Genomic DNA, 25,269 nt, shown 5'->3' on the forward strand with positions numbered 1-25,269 from the left:
ATGCACTGATCATCATAGGTCTGATCACCTCCATAAAAGCAGGAGATCTTGGTGGTTTGGTGCTCAGGAGCATGACACCAAGGCAGAAAGACATCTTAAAAAAGGCAAATATTTCTACTCATCAAACTGGGAAAGCTAATAAAGACATTTGGAAAGTATTTAAGATCCATTATCGTACTAAAGAGAAGGATTTTCCTCAAGTGGAAACATTTAAGACAGCAGCTTATCTTCCGTCCCAACAATATCTTCCCAACGTCAAAGCATGAAAACCTTAGAGAAAACCCAACAGCTTGCTGGACCTAGGCGCCTTGCACTGAGTGAACCATGAAATAATCTGTAAACCAAAGTATTGCAGAGTCAAATATGAGGACATATGTTCTAAGGCTCAAAGGTTTGGCCCAAAATGGGTCATCAGCAGGACAATGATCCCAAGAAGAGAGAAGAGAAGAGAGCAAATCTATAACAGAAATTGCAATTGGATAGTCAAAGTCCAGATCTCAACCTGACTGAAATGATGTGGTGGGACCTTCAAGATGTTCTGCAGAGAAGAATACCTGCAAACATAAATGAAATGAAGTGGCATTGGATAGTAGAGTCATAATTCCTCTACAATGAAGATAAAAACTGATGAAGTTTGAGTGAAAACTATTACTGAGATTTACTGCTGCTATAGGTGGTTCTACATGGTACATGTGAAGCAGGGGTGTCCTACTGTCCTCTAAAGCTACCATCCTGCAACTTTTGGATGCTTCCCTTCTCCAAAACACCCAAATCAAATTAATGGCTCATTACCAGACCTGGTAATGACTGGATTTTGGCATCCCTGGTGTGAAAACATGTAGAAGCTGCAACATGAAGGGAATTATTTGTCTTTTTTTATGATAAAGTATTTTAAATCAATTTACAAATCACAAAATAGTTTCTGAGGTCCCCTCTGCAGGTGCAGGAGAAGGGACACATGGAGGTTAACGCAAACCAGCACCACTCCTTAATCTCAGGAGGCAAATCAGAAAGTATTGTGCCCACATGATGTGTAACTGACAATTATTTTTCTTTTGCCAACCCCAGATGACCAAATGAAATGCAAAACTGGTATTGGTACTCCAATGAGAAGCTGCAGTTTTGCATTGAGATAGAGACGCAGACTTTCACATTGCAATGCCCCTTCTAAGCAGTGATGGCAGTTTCATGGTCAGTTAATCTTGTTCCAGGATTATCATCTGTAGAGCAAATCAAAGAAAAGTAGCCAATACCAAAAGTGACAGAGGCAGAATTGAGTCAAACCGTGTCATACCGAGGTGGAAAAAAGCAGATGTCAGAAGCTTTTTGCTCTGGGGAAACCAAATTCCAAAAAAAGTAAGGTCGGAGTGTGTTCAGCATCAGATTCTGACAAGAAGACGGCAAAGTCTGAGAGGACAATTGGGTGCTTTCCTGGTGGGGCCACATCACAGCCTGACTGACGTTCCAAACAGAAACTGTAGGAACAAGTTCTTTTTTCTGAGTGTCAGCTTCTTTTTTGGTTCTGGTTCAGAACAGGAAAAGAGCTTTGACTGTTGAAACAAGAAACAAACTGTACCCAGTTGGTGCCACCCATGTGACCATCAAGCGTGAATGTCCCAACAGCGGTTAAAAGAAACGCATCAGTCAGTCTGAAGTGAAGCTATTCTTGAAGAACCAAGAAAGGTCAGTTGATCAGGAGGCCTGAAAGTTTCACCAAGGAAAATGAGGAGCCAAAATGTCAGACTCAGCTGATGACCAACTCCAAGGTGATCACAGAAGATCTACAGTTACCTGCTAGTCCTGTAACAAGTAGAAGAAGCCTATGTGAAGCCAAGCCATTGGGAAGAAGCTTCCACAAACTCTGGAACCCACAGAAAGTTGGTATGACGACCTCCAAATACTGAGTTTAAGCCACACTGCAGTGTAAAGCATGGTGGTTCAGGCAGCATGGTATGGAGATGTTCCTCAAACTATGGTGTTGGACCTATTTATCACATAGCAGAGGTTGCGAATGAGTTTGAATAGATCAAAATACTTAAAAAGGTAATGTTTCATCATGCTGAAGAAGGAATGGGTGTTTTAATGAGACAACAACCAAAATACACACCAGTACGAAGCACCATCTTGGTTCCAATCCAACAACAATAACATTATGAAATGGCAAGCCCCATCTTTGGATCTAAATTCTGTGAAAAAGATGTGGGGAACAAAGTCCAATGGTCCTGGCAGGAAAAGCTGGTAAAACAGTCCATTGCGTCCACACTGTGTCCACCTACCACCCAATCCTGCTCATGAACCAGGCCTTTTTTGTGCTGTTAAAGTTATTTTATTTAATAAAAACAATCACAAATTCCACAGAATAGTTTCTTCATAGATGTCGTCTTTTCCGATTCTGAATGTTCTTGGTGAGTTTTGTGGTTGAATCTTTGTAGTAGTTGTGAGGTCTTTTCTGAGGAGGTTCCTCCATGTGCAATAAAGTTTTCAGTTTTTCTTCTATAGATCTCCTTTCTAAAATTCCCGTGTCAAACCTTCAAGGGTTTTAAGCCCTTTCATGTTTTTATTTTTACTTTACTGCAGTTGAAAGCATTTAAAAGAAGCAGGAAACAGACAATATATCGTGCTAGAATTGTGCATCCCTAAACCCATTGACTAATGTGTGAAACATGTATTCCAAGCAAACAAACTAGAACATAAAGAGGTTATGGTCAGGTATACAGAACGTGTACATGATGTTGTGCAAAAGGTAAATCACTTAACACTGAATGTGGCATAATTTCAGGCTGAAAAATGAAAAATGTTTTAAATAAACGTTATAAAGTACGACCTGCACGCACTGGAAAAAGCCCTCTGTTAAATGCTTTTGTTTCCTTTGTGCAGAAAATAAGCTGAACCCCTGCTGAAAATGATGTGGCTGAAATAATGAAAAATCTGTACAAAGCTAGCAATTTAAACAGGCAGTTTATGTGACGATTGCTGCTTAGTTAAAAATCAGAAACAAGCTGCAATGATGAGTTCAGAAAAAATATATTTACAGCAGCTTCAGTATCTGCACTGAATATTGAAATAAGCCATTTCTATGAAGAAAGAAAATACTAATTGGTTGGAACTCTACTCATTTTATCTCTGTAACTGCAGAATGTTATTCTAATTAATTATCACATTCATGCTAATACAACACAAAACGTAATATTTACTGTGATATTTACAGATGCCCCAACTAATATTTGGTTAAATGTCCTTTAGCAAGTTGCAGCTTGACCAAGTGCTTTTGTAGCCATCTCCAAGCTTCTGGCATATTTGATCAATCTTCTTGGCAGAATTGGGAGGGTTCATTGAAATTAGTTTCTTTCTGGGAATAGACCTGGCTTTTAAGCAGGATCCATCAACATTCAGAACAGTGAAGGTCCGGCTATGTCAGAAGCTTAATGATCCCGCCACCACAGCCGGCACGGTGCTCTAAGGTTTGAAAGCCTCACCTTTACTTTTTTAAGCATATTCATTGTCAACAGCTCAATCCTCATCTGACCATCTGCCTTTCTCCAGAAGACCTCTGATTTGTCCATGTTGGCTGCTGATCATTTCTGTCCAGGATTAAAGGGTTGACTCTCCAGCAGTGGAGTAAAACTCAAGGCCTGGGAAACTGCCCCAGTGCAGCTTTTGAAGATTTTGTTGCAGGTGAAGAGACAACAGTTTTCTGCAGAAGAACAAGCCTGTGCATTTACTAAACCTAGACAGGAGCTTGGTAATTCTTTCTTATAAAGAAATATAAAAACAATCCTATAATGTTTTTCCATTACTTAGGGTTGGTTCTAATTCAAACAGATAAATAATCTCTGTTACTGATGCAGACTTTCATGGAAGATGTGGTGCAAGTCAAACATTTCCCTCCTTAAAACAAGGCAGGAAGTTCTGCAATTATTCAGGCTGCATTTATCTAAAGAAAAATTTAGAATCCAGTTAGTCTTAGAAAATCTTTTCCTCTCCAACTGATTTATTAGAGTAATATTTGGAGGTCCCAGGGAATAAAATTATCTTGTATCCATAGTGTGAAAGATTTACATAATTTCCTATTTCAAAAAGTGTAAAAATCTTCTTCCCCGTCTTATTACAGCTGCAGGTTAGAATCTGCTGTCTGGGGCTGAATCAGCACATGGTGAAAATGCCCCGCAGACCGGAAGGATGGGGGGTTAGGGTTATTAAACATGGGGGGAAAATGACAGGTGGTGGGGGGTTTATCAGACAGCCTCACCCCTAGCCCTTCCACCCGAGGCAAGGTGCTTAGAGTGACTCACCTCTCCTTCCTCCATCACTCCAGCTCCGTTTCACTTCTGACCCCTGCGGTTCCACTCAGCCACTGACCCACATTAACTACAGCAATTACTGCTCACACCAGCCTCTGGGTGGCATGGGATGCATCCTCCAATCATTTGGAGTCATTTCCCTTTCCGCTCCGTGTTCGGCTTCGGAGCTGCCCCTGAATGTGTATATGTGTAATTTATGAGCTTCTGAGCGACAGTGCGGATGGGCGGCAAATGACAGGGAACGCAGTCTGAATTTGACAGCGCAATAAAGAAGAGATTTACCGATGGAGACACAGAGAGAGGATGAGTGGATGACTTCAAACAATGCTGCCTCTCTGACGGGTATTTGGCTGACGTTCTAATCCTGTTAACGCAGGATAGGTCCAACTCGCAGCACTTCACAAATCTATACAATCTACTGGTTACTTTGGCAAAAAAGCACCGATGTCTCCCCTCTTTAACTCCCCCTCTCCCTTCAGAAACAACAAAAATATTCTTTCTGAGAATCAAAGCCAACGTCTGGATGACCCAAAGTGCTTGAAAAAGCTCGGCTCTGCAACTTTGCTCATAACCAAGCAGCTCTCTCTCTGTCACTGAGGCATGCAAAGGCATAAACAGGAAAAAAATCCACAGATGAGCTGAAAATCCACACACAGAATAAAGCTCCCATTAAAATCCACCTGCAGCTGCTCTCTAATTGGGCCTGGGTAGCCGACTCACAAAGCCAACGTCTAGTTAAGGAAATATAATTGGCCGCTCTGCTTTAAGAAAGAATGAAATAAATCAGTCCCCCGTCTCAGGTCGGCCCCGTCTCAACTGAATCCATTAGAGCAGATAATTGTTTTGGACGGAGGAGCGCGCTCGCTCGGCGTTGCCATAGCTTAGTGGGGGTGGGGGGAGGCAGTTGGCTGGCAGAGCTGATGTCTGCCGAGTCTCTGGACGCAGTGTCGGAGCAGCCGAGGCTGAGCAGTGATCAGAAATCAGAGGCTGTAATCTGCCTGCACACGTTTATCTAAGAATCACGTCTGCAATATTCACTGGATTTGTGATTTTATGCTCTCCTAGCCATCAAAATGACATTTCAAGTTAAACTTAGCACCCTGGTGTTCTTTTAGACATCATTACATTTACTGTACTTGACTGAAGTCATTGTTTTTTTATGATGGTTAAGGTTTACTTATTATATAGGCTTTACTATGCAACATTTTGTTCTTTTCTGTCAAATGCTTCCAGCTTTAGCTGGGATTATTTCATCCATTTGCTGTGTTTCTGCACGTCGATGCAGGCAGATGCAGGTTTGCACAACTCAAACAATGATTTAGAACAACAATGATATAAAAAATAGGCAGCAAACAAAAACCTGAAGGAATATTCTGATCCTAAATGCTGTGAGAAAGCAAAGTTAAGGATGTCAACTTGTAATGAGCTCAAAGAAATTGAACAGTAATCCTGCCATAATCTTGAACATTTTGAACCTTTAACAGAAGCAGCAGGTGGGCATCAGAAGCTCAGCTCTCTAACCAGGGGTGGCACAAGGCTACATACTTGTTCCATTTATTTTTTCATTGTACCTGCTGCTGTTTTACACTATTTATTATCTTTCTGTCCTACGGCTTTTAATTGTTTTATTCTCTTTTTTTATTAACTCTTGGTGTTCTTGTGTGTTTGCGTACCTTTTATTCTTTTGTTGGGTTTTATTGCACAGCTTTTTATTCTGCCTTGCTGTGATTTATATTTATATTTTTATGATCCTTTGGTTAAACCTTACACCCCCTTTATTGCTCTTTCAAATTGTCACAAAACTACTTGTATTGCACCTGTAATTATTTTTCTAACCTGTCAACAGCCTCGTAAGGTGAACAATAAATGTTATTTAACGCACTTGATGACACAACTGAAGCTGTCTTTCTTCTTTGGTTAAAAGTCTCAGGTCAGAAGAGCCAGAGAGAGTCTTGTTTGAGAGATGGTCCTCGCTGCTATTCTGGCTTTTGTGTTCAGCTTTTGGTCCTTCAACTGTAAGACATTCTGACATCTCTGCCTTGGTGTGGAGATTTTTTTGGTCTCATGGTCAAACATGAAACTGATCTGAAACAAAAATCCCTCTCTTTATGTCAGCCACAGATCTCTGTGCTCTACACAGGGCTTTTCTGCTCAAACACCACAGAAAAAAGAGAGAACTGAAGTTTGATACAGAAGTTAAGACAGGATTTAATTCACTCAACCTGGTTTCAAAAGAATTGATGTTTGGCAGTTTGGCTTAAAGAAAAGCTATGTTTCTTTTTTTTTTATCTGAACTGATCAATCAACTGTTTAGCTTTTAGTAAGAAAATCCCCGTAAAACTTGTCTCTTTTTTCCATTTTGATTAAATCATTCGTCATTAAATCATTTGTTACCACATTGTCTCTGCCAGCCTGTAACCTGCAGCCTGGATTGACAACATGACTCTTTCAGGGAGATTCTTAATCATTTTTAGATCATGATATTCCTTCCATAATCAATTTGCGTTCCATGTGGCTTATATTAAATTTTTCATACTTTTTATATTTTTGACTTAGTTCCAGGTTACGCTGTGCACAAAGAATTTTGTGCAGAAAAGAGCCACTTAATGAAGACATTAAACTTATTGTGTGTGTCTCAGCAGCTCGTGCAGGCTATGCTGCATCATTAAGATAAATGACATATCACATCCTCTGCCAAAACCCCAACACACACACGCACACACACACACACACACACACACACACACACACACACACACACACACACACTGCAACAAACCCGTCATGGAGCTTATGGTTGTGTTTTAGCAAGAGGACCATTTTCTGTTTACCCCTCTGGCTCTCCTTGTCTCATTCTCTCTTTATCTCTCCCTGCATCTCTATCTCTCTTTCAGCACAAAATAGCAAATTGCTCCATTTCTCACTCACTCCTCTTTCCTCCACTGCTCATCCAGTCATCTGGTTATTAACTCCAAACACATTAAACCAACACAAGCGCCACAATATTCCCTAGCCTCTCCTTGTCAGCATAAATACACACATACACAACCTGCATGCAAAGACCTGGGCCAACACGGATTTTACCAACAACAAAAGAGCTTCATGTTGGACCCAATTAACACTTTGGAACCAAACACCAAAATCTGGGGGATTATTCAAAGAAACCAAGCTTACTTCTAAATCACGTCTGGCAGTTTATTAATTTTTGGCTTCTAACTAACCTAAACAAGCTTAAAGAGATCACTTAAAGTTTGTGGAGTATGTACTTTTGGAAGCTAAAGATCTTGAAAATCCTATATTTTAGGAAAATGACAATTTTGTTTTTCAGGCTCTCAGACAACACCGTCATACAACCTCAGATGACAATATTAATAATGAGTCGAGGATTACATTGATCCACAGATAATCACTAGCTGGTCTGATGAGTAAAATTGCATTTTATCCTTTAATTATTCATTTATTTATTCTTCTTTGTATAATGTTATTTCAAATTTGATTTAAAGTTATACTTTGCAGCTCAGAGATATGAGCAGAAAAGATTTTTCTAATAGAGCTACTGACATGGAATTTACATCAGTGATCTCATGTGCAAATAAATGAAATCAATATAGTTTGTAAGGTTTGTGTGATAAAGGGAATGACATAGGTTATACCTATTGAACAAGTTTAATGACATGTATTCTTATCTTTTTTGTAACGTTTCTTGTTGTGGCATTTAATTTAATTTACCATTTAGATAACACTAATGTGTGGGTGTATGTGAGCGAGTTTTTCATCTTGTGGTGCACAGTTGTTGGAGTGGCGAGAACGGCAGAAAGCCTGCAACATTCAGCATGCAAGAGCACCAAAGGACAGGTGCTCTTGGCTCTGGAAGACTGCAGCAGACCCAAGCCTCCAGCAACTAAGCCTCATCCCAGGGCAGGGATATTTCCCTGCACAGAGGTAGGTCATCCGTGAAGTACGAGCAGCAGCCCCTAGGCCAAAGAGACACAGCTGCACCCAACTCCATACTCCCACTGCCCTCCCAGTCATAACCCAAATCCCCTAACAACCATTCCAGACCCTATTCTGCCCCACCTATGCCCCAGACCCTTAGCCACCACAGCCTCAGGTCCACCCAATAAGCCAGGCATGCTGGGGAGGCACCTCCCACCCAGCTCAAAGACAGTCACCCACTGGGAGCCAAAGCACGAGTCTTGTGCTGTAAATATGCATTAACACTATAGTGGTTAGTCAATTATTTATATTTTTCAGGAGAAAAAACTGTTTCTACTAATTTCAGGTCTTTCTTAGGCTTTCTGATAGTGGCTTGACCCATGGACAACTCTTGTGGTTATTCTTTGGACTCCAAAATCAGAAATTGAGAATGAAGCACCTGGTTTATTGTATCATTTATTCTGTCACCGCTTGATTTTGGCCAAAATGGTGCTCACTTGAACATTTAGAAGTATAGAATTACATATGTAACCAAAACAAAAATAAGGTTGAAAAGGTCTTGAGAAAGTTGTTGCTCAACCCATCATGAGATACTACTTGTGTGATATCTGCTTAATAAGAAACCTTTTTTTATAGGCCATCAATTATTGATGAAGTAGGAAGGAGAAAGTCATTTTCTCACTCTTTGCTTTCTTGCAGCTAATTTTATGTTTTGAATACTTTTGCCAGTGTCTTTCAACTTTATTACAAATAATGGTATTTAAAGATAGATTTGTCTTGATCTATTTGTATGTGCAGATTACTTTGGTTGTTACCGACATCTGGTATGAATTTCATGTCAATAGGCCCATTAAAAATACATTTCTGAGACAAACCTGTTGAATACTTTACCCACTGTAAGTGGACTAGAGAGTGATTTAACACTGATTTAACTGGTGCAAACCTCACATTTTTAACAATTTTAAGCACCTTTTCAGGGTGTTTTGCTCTCTAAAAAGGCATATTACTAGTAAAAAGGGCAATCAACCAATCATCGCTGAGTATTTTCTCAATGGAATTGAAGTCAGTCAAACTGAGATTCAAACAAACAAACCTACAAACCTAATCTGTTATGCTGTTGGAAAGATTAAAATAAGCTATATTTATAAAAAGGATATTTGTCAAGTTGGGCTGATGCTTTATTTGGTTCAGGTGATTCTTTCTGTCGTGAAAGATATTTACGTCTGCTTACTCAGGGCTCTGCATGTTTTAGAGATAAAATGTTTTGATTTATTTATCAAAAAAATGCTTCATTCTTTCCTTATTTCCATCTTTTAAGTTTGTCACTTTCAACATATAATAGGTAAGTTCATCATAACTTACTTTTAATAAAAAAAATCTTCTTAGGTGTTCTTAGAGAATCCAAAACAATTTCAGCTGTGCATGTATAACTGTGTTGTTATTTTTTTAATTTCCATAATTAAACTCCTCTACTATGTTCATGTTGGTAAAACAGATGATGTACAAACACAATAAAGTAATGATTATCAGTGTGAAAAAAAATAAATCAAGAGGAACAATTGTTTTTTTGCTGTATTAAAACTTGCCAAGTATTAAATGTTTTTTACATCTGCTTCATTGGAAAGTGCTCACAGTATTCTCCACTGCTGCAGACGGGTGCATGAAGACCTTGCATTGATAGATGGGGAAAATTTGCATATACACAGCTTCAGGTAGATAAAACGACAAGTGTACAGAGGTACATCTAAGTGATTTTTAAGGTTTGACATGGGTATTTTCCTGTATGAAGCCCTCACTGTGTTTACCTTTTACTGTGTGTAGTTTTTATGAAGTGAATCCGTGCCTGGAGAAAAACTTTAGGTTACAGTAATCATGTTTCATTGAAATGTAAGCCAGCATTGCTGAAACAATAACCCTTGCATTCAAATCAAATCTCTTGTATATTATGTTAGATTATATCAGATTAACGACTGTTCAGAGAATAAAATCAAAAAAGCGTCCCTGTCATTTTCAGACAGAGCACACAAGACTAATTTTTCTAAATTTACCATGGATTTATGTTGATTATCTGCATTTAGGCCGAAACATCCTCAGAGAGAGTTTATCTTGTACTTCCTATTGATGGTTATCATGATGTGTTCTTTTCATCTGTTTGCTGTTGAGGTTCCTTTTAGGAATTACAGCAAAGACGACTAATGAGGATCCAAACAAAACAGAAAAGGGAAAAAAAGAGAGCAGCAGTTTTTCTCTTTCTACAGCTGCAGCCGTGAAACTAATGAGCTTGTGTGGATCCAAACTACTACTTTACAATAAAAAGGTGTCTCTGGGTCACCATGAGGGGAACCAGGAGGACTCATTGGCCCCAAATGGCCGCAAGGTTTTTGGCTAAATTAAAGTAAACAGAGCGGAGCAGGAGAGGCAACGGTTTCCCTGACGGTGGTGAAATTTCAACAGTGAAGCCATACTGCTTACCTAACTAACAGAAAACAACAACTGCGGTCAAAGTCAGTGCATAACAACGCCAGCAAGAGCTCAATCTAGACATTTCCTCTTAATACCCTTCACCTCACAGCACAGAGAAAGAAGAGCAGATGAAAAGATTAGAGAATAACATTTTAAGCAGAAGAATGAAAGGCATGATAGGTGGCTGTTTCTTTCTTTCCCCCAACAATGAGTGATGGTCTTCACTCATCAGCCATAAAAACAACTCATTTCAAAGGTGCTGAAGATTGAGCAGGAGATTTGATTGAGCTAAAGGACATGAGGAGGGAACTGGCTCGTACAAAAAGATGGTGCAGCAGGAGAAGGAGGGAGGAGGAGTCATCTCAAGGCCAAGAACAAACATTCAGAGCGCATGACAAGTGCTGTGTTGGAGCGAGAACATGAGTGGATTTGATTCTTTCTTGAGTTCATATGACTCATGGTCAGAGGAAGCCAGAAATAACAGCTAAAAAAAAAAATATATATATAAATCAGTCATAATGAGGAGCGGTTGCAAAAAAATGGGGTGGATGCATCTTTAAGCTAGCAGAAAGCTAGAAACAGTTTCAACATTCTTCTCAGTCAGATGGCAAAAACAGCTCCTAAATCATGCAAAATCTTTTGTCGAGAATCCAGTTTGGAGTATTAAAATGATACCAAAGCTGCCTGAAAACAACCCAAGAGGAAAGAAACACGTAAACCAGAACCTTAAACGCACCTGGAACAAATGTAAAGCTTGCAGATTTTCAATCAGAGTCTTTTAACACCTTGTTGGTTCTGTTTGATTCATTTTTACCGAGTCCGATTCAGACAGAGGAAGAATGGATAAAATCTTTAAAATTCTTGACTCTTTTTCAGCCATCCTCCTGTAAGGAAACAACTTTCGGTTGGTGCCGTTCAAGGTAATCATGAGTGGAATTTCATGTGTGTTTAATATTTTTGCCTCATTTTTAACATCAATTTATTTTTGAGTTCACAACTTGTGTCTCAAAGATTGTTACTGCAAGTTATATCTGATAGGTTTTCTTTGTTGTTTTTTTCTTTTTACATTCAAAACGAACTTTTCACATATTTCCAAGATCAGAAACTTTATCTTAAAGAAACTCCTGAAAACGGTGAAGGGCTAAAAGTGTCACAATTTAATAAATCAATAAATGATTACTTAAATGCAATGTCAGTGATTGAAAATCGGAAATAACCCTTGCAAAATGAAATATTTACAAAATCTGTAAAACGTGTAACTTCAAGGCCAAAATTTATCACTAAAATCAAAAAATAATTTCATTCTCATTTTATAAATAAATAATTTAATGATAGCTAATCTGTATAGATAATTCATTCAAGTTGTATGGTGCATGTGCAACGTTATAAACTAGCAAAATGTACAAAATACAAAAATAATGAACTAAATACATCATAAATTGTTTTTATTATTTATAGTTTTTTATGCAGCTCATCATAAATCTGTTCTTTTAGCCTCACTAGTCAGATTCAGTGGGCGGAGTTTAAGTGGACCTGCTTTGCACGTTAACCAATCAGATTTTGGAGGCCATCTGCGGAGCCACAGCGACCGTCTGAATTAAATCCTGGTGCACTGCACCGGGAAACCACAGGAACCATGACAGAACTGTCTTTCATATGATGACTTCAGTTTTTTAAATTAATTTCACATTTAATTATTTATTTTAAGACCCGACACTAATAGAAGTACTTACACTATTAGACTTATACTTATAAGTCTAATAAGTATAAATACTTATACTAATAGAATACTTTATTTAGACATGTATAAATATTTATGTCATAAATCATTTATTTATTTGATTGTGGCACATTTGGTCCTCCATAAGGCACATCATTCATGAACATGTAAACAGCTAAAGAGTTTTTGAACAGTTATGTAAGAAATTCATCTCTGATTATTTTGCATGAAACTACAACCTTTATTTTTTATGTTTTTTCAACCGATCGGGTTGATAATGTTTGTAGAAATAAAGAAAGGAGTTATGTTGGCTGCTGAGTTTCATGCAAAGATAAATCTCCACATAGCCTGGAGATCAAGCTCGCTGTAAGATTTTTTTTTTTTTATCAAAAGTGAGAAAAAACAAAATGCAAAGATACAAAAGAAGCTAGGCAAGTTAGGAGTAAATATATTTGTTCAACACATAATATTTTGTTTTATAGAATTAAAACCTAAAATCTGAAGTTGATTCGCTCAGAAATGAAAACTGCTTGATTTAATTTCTGGTGTGTTTAGTGGCTTCATCCATCCTGATTCCTCCTCTTTCAGGAGACACTTTGAAACGTGAAATGAAGTTTAAAGTTGGATGGAGGCGTCACATCTCTCCTCCTGTCAGTCTCTCTCTCTTCTCTTTCCTCCCACCCTATGTCTCATTAGAAGTTTCATCAGCACCCACTCCCCTTGATACGTGTTAATATGGCAACGCCATTGTCTGCCCGTTTGTTGCTGCCATCGCTATTGTTTGCTCTCACACTTGACAAATTCATCAAAAGGAAAAAAAGAAAGGGAATGGGAGGGAAAATAGCAGCAAATCACTCGGTTTTCACACAATTGACTCTACAAGTCAGGCAGGACATGTCTTTCTCTTCAAATGGTCCCAAAAATATGAGCTGGCTTGTGTAATTTTGCACGTATATGATTTGTTGAGCTATAAACCATCCTGGAATTGGCTCCTAAACAGCAGCCACTGTACATCACTGGAAGTAAAAGTGAGAGTGTGCGATTTATGTGTTTGCAATTGAAATGTGATTTGCCTATACATGTGCATTAGTGTCCTGGTTCTGTCCTTTAAATGAAAAAACAGTTTTCTGTTCAGGCCAAGGAGAGGAAGGGATGTATAAACCAACCACTGCAAAAGAAGCTGAGGATGTGAACAAGAAAACGTGAAAAACAGATGACATACAGCATCTTCAAGTAAGAGCTGAAGAGCAGACGGATCACAGAAAACAGGAGTGTGATAAACTGTGTGTGTCAGTACCTTTGCTCTGTGGAGGGTTCTGGCTGCGGTCTCGGAGGATGTTGATCTGGTAAACGGCTCCGTACGGCTCAAACAGCTCCTTCAGCTCCTTCTCCGACCAAGAGCGTGGGATCTGACCCACAAACATCTTGATGGCGTCCGGGTCCGGCTGGTCCGAATGCTCCAACGCCCCGTTCATCTTCCCAGCCGTGCCGTTACTGTTAAACAGGCAGAAGAAACACCATTAGGAGACGTGAAGCCCCAGAATCCAACATCTGCTGGTCTTTTTGGATCTACCACCAATCCACCAATACAAACTGAGAAGCTTCCAAAAGTATTACCATGACAACTACAACAGTTTGCAGGGTCTGTGATGAAGGCACTAATTTCAAATCCAACAGAAAATGACACAAAATCCCCATTTGTCCACCAAAGCATCTGTCTCCAACTTTTATCTAAACTATATCAAAATAAGAAAAGATGCAAGTATTTGGCCCAACAAACACACATCAGATTAATTGGAGCATCTATATAATCTATTTATAGGAACTCCAATACATATTACCTACGAAAAGAGGTTATTTTGGTTTGATAAAAGCTCAGAATCTGTCCTATTCCTAGAGTCAGCCAACAACATCAGTGTTTGGAACCAAAACGAATAGAAATAGGGAGTAATATTAAATGTTCTGTATCTAAACAACTACATTTTAAGAGAGATTTTATCATTTTATAGTAACTGAAAAATCAGCAAATCTACCATGAGGAATAAACTGAGAAAATGGTGAGAAAAGAGATATTAGATCTGAAAAACTGTTCAGTAACTGCCCTGCAAACCAAGCAGTTATTGTTTAGCCAATCATCTATGAAACAACTGAACCAAACAAAGCTGCCCTGACATTGCAGAAAAGAGAAAACATTTGTTGCAGTACTAAAACAGAATAGAAGGGTATGACCCCTTATGGACTCCCTGTGGTCAGAAAGCACCTCTAACCTGCATGTTAGGACTTCCTTTAAGTGGTCTTCCACATCTTTAAGATGTTCTTAGACTAAAGGGGTGTTGGTGGTGAGACAGGATAAAAGACACAGACTGGAGAATGAAAAGCTTCCTTGATGATTGGCAAGCTTGGTGTCAGTTTCACTTCAGATAATGTTCAATCACTATCGGTCACTATCAGTGGCATCCAACATCATTTCAGCAGACGGATTCAAATAGGCCAGGTCATGCAGAAAAAATATATCAATTACCAGCTTGTTCCCTACAGTGATTTTAAATAATTACACTGAATTAGACCTGAGACAGCTGCAATGATGGGGAAAAAACGCTCAAACTCCCACAGGGTTAAAAGAAAAATCCTCTGAATTCATCAGAACACTCAGAACCTTCAACAAGACTGAAGAGATCATTTGTTCTCAGGAAACTTAAGAAATGCCAAATATCTCAAATCAGGACCACAAATTCAACAGATTCAGTCACAGTGAAAAAAGCCTCTAAAGCATCCTTCACACCATAACAGGGACACTGAAAGCCAGCGAGAGCCGCACTAATAAAACTCTCCTGGGTGCCTTAGCAGCTCCTCACTGCCGGGCACGGCAGCTTTCAATTCCAGTTTTACAGCCCAATATCCCTGAAGCTCGCAATTTTTATACACACTGACCTGACACATCAGCAAACTGACATTTCACTCCGATGCTAAATGTGGATTTCTGATACTAGAGGTGTAGCGATGGATACTCAGTGTCAGTAACTCTGATTTCATTCCTCCTCCCTACAATCCAGCAACAAAGGTGGGATATAAACTCTGTTTTGCTGTTTTCCATAAAAAGATAGGAACTGCAGCTAAAAATGCAGATGCATGAATGCACACTGACTGGCCACTTCATTAGGTACACCTGTTCTACTGCTTTTAAACACAAATACAGATTTAGCCAATCACATGGCAGCAGCTGGTGCATTCAGGCATGTAGACGTGGCGAAGATGACCTGCTGAAGTTCAAACTGAGCATCAGAATGGGGAAGAAAGAGGATTTAAGTGAGTTTGAATGTGGCATAGTTGCTGTTGCCAGGCAGGCTGGTCTGAGTATTTCAGAAACTGCTGATCTACTGGGATTTTCACACCATCTCTCATGTTAAAAGAAATTAGCCTGAAAAAGAAAAAAAAAGCAGCAGCTCTGTGGATGAAAAGTCCTTTTTGGCATCAGAGGAGAATGGAAAATCTGGTTCAAGATGATTGAAAGGCAACAATATCTGAAGTGCCCACAAGTTCCAACCCAGCACCATCTCTGAACATGCAGAACCGTGAAGCATATGGGCTACAGCAGCAGAGGACCATACCGGGTCAGATCAGAACAGGAACCTGAGGCTACAATTGACAGACTCACCATAACTGGACAATAACTGGTTGGAAAAATGTTGCCTAGTCTGATGGGATTCTGTTTCGGCTACAAAACTCACATGGTCTAGTCAGAATTTGAAGTAAACTATATGAATCATGGATCCACCCTGGCTTGAGTCAACGGTTCCAGCCGTAGCTGTATAATGGTATAGGGACTATTACCTTAGCTGAGTTTAGGCCCCTGAAAACCCTTTGAGCATTGCCTAAACACCACAGCCTACCTAAGTATTGTTGCGGACAATCTCCATCCCTTAATGACCATGGTGGACCATCTTCTGACGGCTGTTTTCAACAGAAAATGCTCCACGTCTCAGAGCTCAGATCATGTCAAACTGGTTTCTTAACAGTGAATTCATGCTACCAGTGGCGCCTCCACTAGGGTGGCCAGTGTTATTTCAGGGAGGGCCACGTCCCCCCTGGCGCACCCCTGATGGTGCCACTGAACTGTACTACAATGGTTTCCACAGACACCAGATCTTGATCCAACAGCACACAGATTGATTTCGCATCATGGATGAGTAGCTGGCAAATCTGCAGCAACTGTGTGATGCTGTTGTGACGAATGTCTCCAAACCTTGATTAAGGTTTTGGAAATGGGGGTCCAGCCAAGTGCACCTTTATACTTTCGTGTTGGACAGGGTGCCCGGTGTCCAAATCAGGGGGTCACAAATACCTCACAAGTACTGTGTACTACCAGGAGTCCAATCTGGTACAAGGAAGATGTGCAGCTGATGGCCTCAGTGCTGCTAGTTGAATGTGTGAGCATGTTTGTGTTTGGGAAAAAATGCTGGATAAGCTGTGTGCTAAATGCAAATTAAATGAGAGGGGGAGTTGTAAGCCTCAGGGCTCTCTAACAGGACACAGATGCTTCCATGCACCATCACTGCAGTTGTATTTCTACATCTGGAATGCATACAAAATAGAGGTGAAGTGCATTCAACCTTCTCCCCTACACAGCAACAACACTCTTTACAAAACACACTTGTCGTACCCATGTATCTGCAATGCTAACTTGAACAGGTCCCCTTTTTTCAGATGTGCAAACACAAAGAAAGACTCAGCACCGATGCCTGACAGACTGCAGAAGGCAACAGAGCAAACACCAAGCAAAGACACTCAAACGGATGCAAACGAACACACACACACACACACACACACACACACACAGCCATCAAAGTCTGTGGTCTGTTTAAAATGGCAAAGAACCAATTTGATGAAACCACGTCAATAGCCATGTTGCTTTATTGCTCTACTTTCCCTTTTGTTTTTCTGGGCATTAGAGACGAATTGCATTATCTTAAGAGGGAAAAACAAAGCCAAATCCCAGGCTTGGTCTGCTGACAGCACTAATGCCACATTATAAAGCTCAGTGAGACAGCAAGAGTAAAAGACAGAGTGAAGGAAGAAAGCAGGAAAGGGTGAAGAAAGATAGACACAATAGAAGAAAGACACAACTAGACCTTTGAATGCGGACCATCCATCTTTTGCAGAAAGAGCCGAGGCGCTCGGCAGAAACGCCCCATTCCTTAAACGACTTAAAGGACATGTCAAATAAAAATGCCAAAAGCAGGGAGGTGAGTCAACGAGCCAAACCCGTGCTAACAGTCCTCAGGGCAATAACCGCTCCCCACTAAGCTGTCCAATAAATCGTGTAGGCCCAGGGGCCGAGGGAGCCCCGAGGGTTGTGACTGACAGGGGGAGGAAAGGAGAGAAAGGAGGAAGGAAGGGAAGGAAAACGATGGTCGCACTCTATGGCTGCCTCTGGATCACAGGCTGATGTTCGAGCTCCTTAAGGACGAAGGTGACTGGACTTTAAGAGCCCTGGCGGTCGCTGAGTTCAGACTGCAGAACATCATGCCTTCAGCCTCTGACACACACACACACACACACACACACACACACACACACACACACACACACACACACAGCTGATGTTTCAACACAATAAGTGGAGACAATTCCTCATTGTTGGCTGTTTGCGTGAGGCTTGCGGGGACCGAGCAAGTCCGAGGGGTAGACGATACAATAGTCAGTGTCAGAGCAGCGCCTTCCTCGTCTAGGACACTGGACAACATTCACTCTGCCTGCTAACACAATAAATAGCTTCACGCTGGAAGGCGTACGAATGCTTACAGAGCTATCTTGTCTAGATTGCATGCCTCATCTTTTCCTGAGGTGGTTGGAGTAGGCGACTCTTCCTAACTATGAAGGAATGAGCGCCCCTGTGGCCAAGACTGACAAGGTGTTATTGGAGGCACACCAAGCTTTAGTGTGCGACTACATGTTTGCGGAAATGTGTGAAGCTCAGCAGGAGAGTGTCCTGGGGCGTGGATTAAGTCGTTGAGTGGATCCACTGCTACCACGTCTCCTCCATCACCCTCCCTTTTTCCCTCTTCTTCCCCTACTTTTCTATCTCTCCCTCTCAATTTGAGCCAATTGTCTGCCTTAATGTCTTAAGTATTGCTTCCATCACTCCATTCTCCCTGCAGCATCGGGGCCACGGCTGAGGGCTGATCTACACTCAGAGTGTGCTCGCTCACACTGTAAGAAAAGTGTCTGGATGGGTCTTTGAAGCAGCTGCTGAGGGCTGTTATTCCCATATCTGAAGCATCAAACAGCAGGCTTGTTCAACCGAGCTGAAGCTTCACTCTATTGACCATAAAACCTTTTGTTCCAAGCTCCTCAAAACACTAACTCTGCAACAACCCTAAGCATTTCATAAAGAAGAACACCTTTAGTTCCAGTAGTATTTCATGACTTTGGTGGGACCGGATTATCATAAGAAACAAAGATTTGGTTCGTCAAAGTTTGAAATAATGTCTGAAATCATTCTGATTTAAAACAACATGTAAAAACAACTCAGGCCTAAGTGGACCAATAGGTGCATTTAAATGAATATGAACATTTAAATGAATTTGAACCTCATTGGAAAGTACATCAGGTGAAAAAATTCTAAATAATTTAACTCAGATTTAAAGTAGTTGTTAAAAGTCAGTGCCATGATTTAGCACTGCAAACTAAAAGGTGCTTCATGGGTAATGTAGGGGTAACTCAGAGCACCGACTTTTAACAGTGGTCATTCATATATATATATATATATATATATATATATATATATATATATATATATATATATATATATATATATATATATATATATATATGTGTTGATTATGTCTTACAGTTAATAAAAACCTAAAATTGAAGTTCTCTGAAAAATAGAATATTGTGTAAGGCAAGAAAAACTTTATAAATTAATAAATTAAATACTGAAATTTGGGCCTCCTGCAAATTATGTCCATGTACTGTACAACACACTAACAATACTTGCATATGCTGTATATGTCCTCATTGTGGGTACTTTCACTCAGTATTCTCAAGAAAGCAGTTATCCATCTGTGTACCTTTACTATGTATTTCACGAGATAATCTGCCAAATAATCTTAGTGAAAAATTGTTGAATGTCCATTCTGGCTCAATGTCGAAGTCAAAGGTTGCTGAAATGGAAATATTTGGACAGATTTGAGTCATTTCAGTTGTTAATATTTTATGCTGATACTCAGAAAAGTAGATATCTGGCTTCTACAAAACCCCAGCTGCTGTATGAATAGTGAGAGGAATAAGCTTCAAACGTTTAAAGAGAGAAATCGCTACGAAAATAGAAATCCCTTAAATTACACATGCTAATTTTCCTGCACACATCCAACTTTGTTCTTTTTCCATTTTTACCAAGGAAGTCTACTGTAAAAAGCTGCTTTTTGACACCGAACCTGCACCAAATAGATCAAATTAATATAAACACCTTGATCTGGGAGATACTAGCTAGATGATAACCTGGTGTGTTTTCTATTCGGTGATAAGAGTTGGTTACTTTCAGAGCAGCACAGCCAAAGAATAATATATGTGCGAATATAAATTAATGCATTTGGCAGTATTTTCTATGTCATGTCTCATTTTGCTGAAGGTAATCTATTTTTAGTTAATGGTTATTAATTAAAACAGGTGAAAAACTGCACAGTTCATTCCACGTTGAGCAAATTTCACTTCAGTGAACTTCAGTTCCTACTTACTTGATCTATAATAAGTACTGCCACTGCTAATTATTTATCACCATGCTAAAAACTTAAAGTTGACATATTTACAGTTGAGAAAAAGAGGAAAATGTCTAAAAGAAATTGAAATCTTGCTTGCTAATCACATAAATAAACTGTCCTGCAATGACCTTACTAAAGAAATAAACATTGGTGTTGTATAGTAGTAAACCTGGAGCTGTAAATAAACCCAGAAACAACCAAGTACACGAAGAAAGTGTGGCTGCAACAAGCTCCACAGACTGCATTTACCAGCTGTGATTCCCTCTGCTGGCCTTGTTCACAGCTGGAGTCTGAAAGGCAGCAGGACAGAAATGTGCAACATCCGCCAGCCGGAAAGAGACGGAGGCAGGTAAAAGTGTGCAGATGAGCTGGGGTGAGGAGTAAGCACAGCTCAGAGCTCAGCATGTGTCCCCCCCTCAGAAAGCAGGCACATGTGCATTTACACGGATCCCACATGTGTTCACGCATGAGCTGCAGTTCAGGCTGGCTGTGTTGATCCCCCCCACTGCTTCTTCCTTCTGTTTCTGCTCGAAAACACACATCCTCTCTGACTTCCTTAACCCTGTAAATGCAGCACGCTCAAACACATGACACAAAACAACCCTCCCCTTCTCTCCCTCCCTTATGCACTGACACACACAGCACGGTCGGTTTGTGGCAGGGCCGAGCTACCACACGACTCCTCTCATTGGCAGGATGTTGGTGGGGTGTGTAACAGGCCCATAGGGAATCTAATCTTGTTGACAAGCAGAGTGAGAACCATCAGTTCCCCCTCTGAGGAAGCACAGCAACCAAGGTCAGCTGCAGACACCTCAATACACCTCTGTTCACTGATATGCCATCACACAGAGAGAAAGACCCTCTGATTCCCAAGTTATTTCAACACAATAGGGTCTGAGACAGAAAAACACAAAAACCGTGAAGCTCTTAATGTTCATCTGATTCTTATAGATCCATACTTTAAAAAAAAAAATGTTGTTAGCCTCTTTGCTGAGAAATAACAGAACTGATGGAGTTTCAGCTTTACACACATATACCTGCCAACATGGAGGAACATGACTTAGGAAGTTCCTCTACATCCTGAGTGATGGCATATCCAATGCTGGGAAAAAGTATTTACTCACTTGCAGTTTATCAAATGATGATCTCATTTATTAATGAACAAAGTGGTCCAAACCGAACATGTTTGCTGAACTATTCAAATAATAAACCCTACAAAGCCAAATGTTTTGGGACCTTGAAACGCATTGAGGCACTGAAGTGGGACAAGAACGCCTGACTCACAGACTCCATTATATTACATTCCTAAGATGTTGAGATCAGGTTGAGATCAGGAATCAGGGTTGTCCAGACCAATCAAGTTCCTCCACATCAAATTCACTCATCATGTATTCTTGGACCTTGCTTCATGCTCCTGTGTGCAGTCATGGTGGAATATGAAGAGGCCATTCCCAAACTGTTCCCACATCCTACAGCATTACAAGTTCCTTTCCACATGCACTAAGGGGCCAAGCCTGAATCATGATGAACAGCCCCACAACACAATCCTCCCTCCACCAAACTTTACACCATGAAGCCTGGTAAATGCTGTTTTTATGGCAACTGCCAAACCCAGACTCAGCCTTTGGATTAGACAAAGAACTATGATTCATCACTTCAGAGAACATGTCTCTACTGCTTTAGAGTCCAGCGGCTGTGTCCTTTATGCCACTGCAACTGATGTTTAGTGCATGATGCAGTGCTTGGATGCAGCCGCAAGGCCATAGAAACCCATTCCATGAAGGTGTCTACAAAGACTTTTTGAGGTAAACTGAACCCTGCATGATGTGTGGACACCTCTCCAGAAAGTTGGTGATCTCTGCAGACTCTGCATCCACAGTGTGCATTGTTCATATTTGCTCCCATATTGGTATAATACCTCTAACAGTGAAATATAAGGTTGAGAGGAGCATCTATGATGGGACTTTTTGCACAGGTGACATCTTACCATGGTACCAAGCTGGATTTCTCTGAGCTAATGAGAGCGACCAATTTTTAAAGAAATGTTTGTATTAGGACTCTGCAAGGCTAGGGGTCGGATTTTATACCCCTGTGGCCATGGAGGTGACTAGAACACCTGAATTTAACGACTTGAAGAAGTGACAAAATTCTGAAGCAATATGTGAAGCAAGATTGTAATATGATTTACTTTTTATGGTGGAAAAATGCTTTTAGATATGATTTCAGTCCACATTTTCGAATAAATCTAAAAACTGCAACTCAAGGTAATGTGAAGATTATCTACTCAAAACCTGAGAGGTTTTGGGGTTTTTCATTTGCTTGATGTATGTCAAAAAATCTGAAAATTAGACTTTAGCATTAACATGCTATAGCTACATTAGCATGCTAGGATGACTCAAGCTACAGTGGAGTAAGCTTTATTTGGACGGATGTAGCGCACTGTGCACTACATCCTATTAAATAATATTTCATTTGCATGAAGAAATTATACCTAATTTTTTTCATTCTTTTATGAGTCAAACACATGAAAGATTGAATTTTAAAGTTCAGTTTCTAGAAATTAGCAAAACTAGCTTGCAGCTACAGATTTGGTCATTGTTTCAGGATGATAGGGTTAGGGTTAGGTCGATAATTGTTTGTTGTAAAGTCTAACAAGAAACTAAGGGAATAAAACAGATTATTGTTTTTCGCTTTGCACATTTTTGAATGAATAGAAAATTTTGAAACACAGAATCTAGGGAACATCACAAGGTATACTTTACGCTCCAATATGTCCATCCAAAATGTATGGTAGCATCAGACAAGCGATGAAAAAAGCTTGTCTGATCAACATGGTACAGACCAACTCCAACTGAATGCATGAATCAGCTGTGAACAGTGTTAATTCTCTCCTGAAACACTATTTTCCAGGTCTGAAACTTTTCAGGTGCTGTAAAAAAAGAAACTGCAAACAAGATTAGCAACTTCACCGGAGTTCACACAACAAAAGCAGTGCGTTTTCAACTCCCAGAAGCCCGGTGTGTAACTTATTTTGTCACCAACAGTGCAAGGCAAATTAGTGAGTCAAACTAAACGAATGTCACTACGTAGTGACTGAATTATGTGGAACACCTTTCGTCAATCTGTAACAGACTTACAGCAGGAGTAAAGTGGCTCCCAGGGGGCCCCGTACAAGCCAAACTAGGGAGTTTGTATTGCCTGTGAATCACTTGAACCTCACAATAAACAGTTTTCCGCCCACATTAGGTACAGATCAGGCAGACTGTATGCAGCACATTTCATATATTCATTATCAATATTTTTGTGCTGCAGGGTGGCAGCTTTGATGGAGCCCGTATCTGCGAATAACTGTGACCGTCTGAAAGGCTCAGCTCTATGTAGGACCGCGTGATTGCCTCAAAAGGTCTACATGTGTGTGCGTGTCTGCATTTGTGGTTGCTATGGAGACGTGGCAGTACACGAGTCGCAGGGAAACGATCAGATAAATGTCACAGTTGCTTAATGAAGCTGCACCGGTGCCCCGGCGCTCAGCTAGCTCTGCGCTAACGAGCTCCTGCACGCTGTCGCCCGCTAATGAGAGGAGACACTCGCGCATAGCAAGTGAAACACATCTTATTTGGCTCGTTTCTCATGTCTTATATTTCCAGTTTGCATTGAAAAAAACCTATGGATTATACTGTTGTCTACAGATTAAGCTGCCTATAGGAAACTTGTTGGAGATCCAGTCATTTTAGCTTTCATTTTTGGATTGTTTCTGCTCTTACTCCTGTGTAAGAAAGACATTATGCAAAGTTAAATCTAATTTCTCTTCTTAAAGCTTTTAAATGTGTCAAAAGATATTCAACTAAATAAAACCTGAATTAAAATTTTTTTGGCATACTTCCTTCATAAAGCAGATCACATAATTTGTAGCTTTGTCCATCTTTAATTTATTGCTAGCCAATATTAGGTTTTGGTTTGGTTGTGCTGGTCACTCTAGACCTCACAGAACCCCCTGCAGATCCAACAAGTGTTCACTGGAGTTGGGATCAGGAAAATACCAAATACTGAAGGCCGTCTCTGATGAGGACAGAGTTCGGCCCATGTTTGACCCTAGAGTGGAGATCTGGGATTGCCTCTCGTTCCTAAATCTAATCTTGATATCTCTCTGCATGTTGCCTATCATGAAGACCAGCCATGTGCGTCCGTTGAGGGAGACCCCACACCATCACACTGCCTTTACCACGTGCTTTTTGGCACTGGCACAGAGGATTTGGCAGGTTTGTCATGAGAACAATCGACATGTAGAACCCTGCTCCTAAACCAACAAAAACATTTTCCTAACCAATTTGGTACCATTTAAAGGGAAATAAACAGCCTCTCCATCAGTCCAATATTTACCACCAAGAACTGTTACAACATAGAAACAATTGACAAATTCCCTTAGTTTTTGTATTAAATTTAAATAATTTAAACAGAGTCTAAATGAATAACACAGTCAAATACTGGACCCAAGCATAACTTTACAATTGCAATACTGCACAAACTGATATTACAATAAAGACTGTGACGTGACTCTGTCATATAATAGTTCAAAAACAATTACTTCCTGTCATACGTTAAAATAAGAGTCTTAAACATATACAGGGGTTGGACAATGAAACTGAAACATGGCTAAATTGGACCAGCCTGGTAGCCAGTCTTCATTGATTGCACATTGCACCAGTAAGAGCAGAGTGTGAAGGTTCAATTAGCAGGGTAAGAGCACAGTTTTGCTCAAAATATTGAAATGCACACAACATTATCGGTGACATACCAGAGTTCAAAAGAGGACAAATTGTTGGTGCACGTCTTGCTGGCGCATCTGTGACCAAGACAGCAAGTCTTTGTGATGTATCAAGAGCCACGGTATCCAGGGTAATGTCAGCATACCACCAAGAAGGACGAACCACATCCAACAGGATTAACTGTGGACGCAAGAGGAAGCTGTCTAAAAGGGATGTTCGGGTGCTAACCTGGATTGTATCCAAAAAACATAAAACCACTGCTGCCCAAATCATGGCAGAATTAAATGTGCACCTCAACTCTCCTGTTTCCACCAGAACTG

At 40.1% G+C, this 25,269-nt stretch overlaps 1 protein-coding gene across 13 annotated transcripts in view; it reads right to left on the reverse strand.

Moving 5' to 3' along the window:
• celf2 (cugbp, Elav-like family member 2) overlaps positions 1–25,269 on the reverse strand; it is a 473,358-nt gene that overhangs the window by 112,751 nt on the left and 335,338 nt on the right. For 12 of the 13 annotated variants that reach the window (XM_047390245.1, XM_047390243.1, XM_047390244.1 and 9 more), the window contains one exon: positions 13,718–13,914. In XM_047390245.1, the coding sequence (XP_047246201.1) occupies positions 13,718–13,914 (197 nt within the window). Of the gene's footprint in view, positions 1–13,717; positions 13,915–17,549; positions 17,713–25,269 lie in introns of those variants that run through there. The other variant, XM_047390246.1, reaches the window with a different exon arrangement.

The sequence above is a fragment of the Girardinichthys multiradiatus genome, chromosome 17 (assembly GCF_021462225.1).
Source record: "Girardinichthys multiradiatus isolate DD_20200921_A chromosome 17, DD_fGirMul_XY1, whole genome shotgun sequence".
Taxonomy (NCBI): domain Eukaryota; kingdom Metazoa; phylum Chordata; class Actinopteri; order Cyprinodontiformes; family Goodeidae; genus Girardinichthys; species Girardinichthys multiradiatus.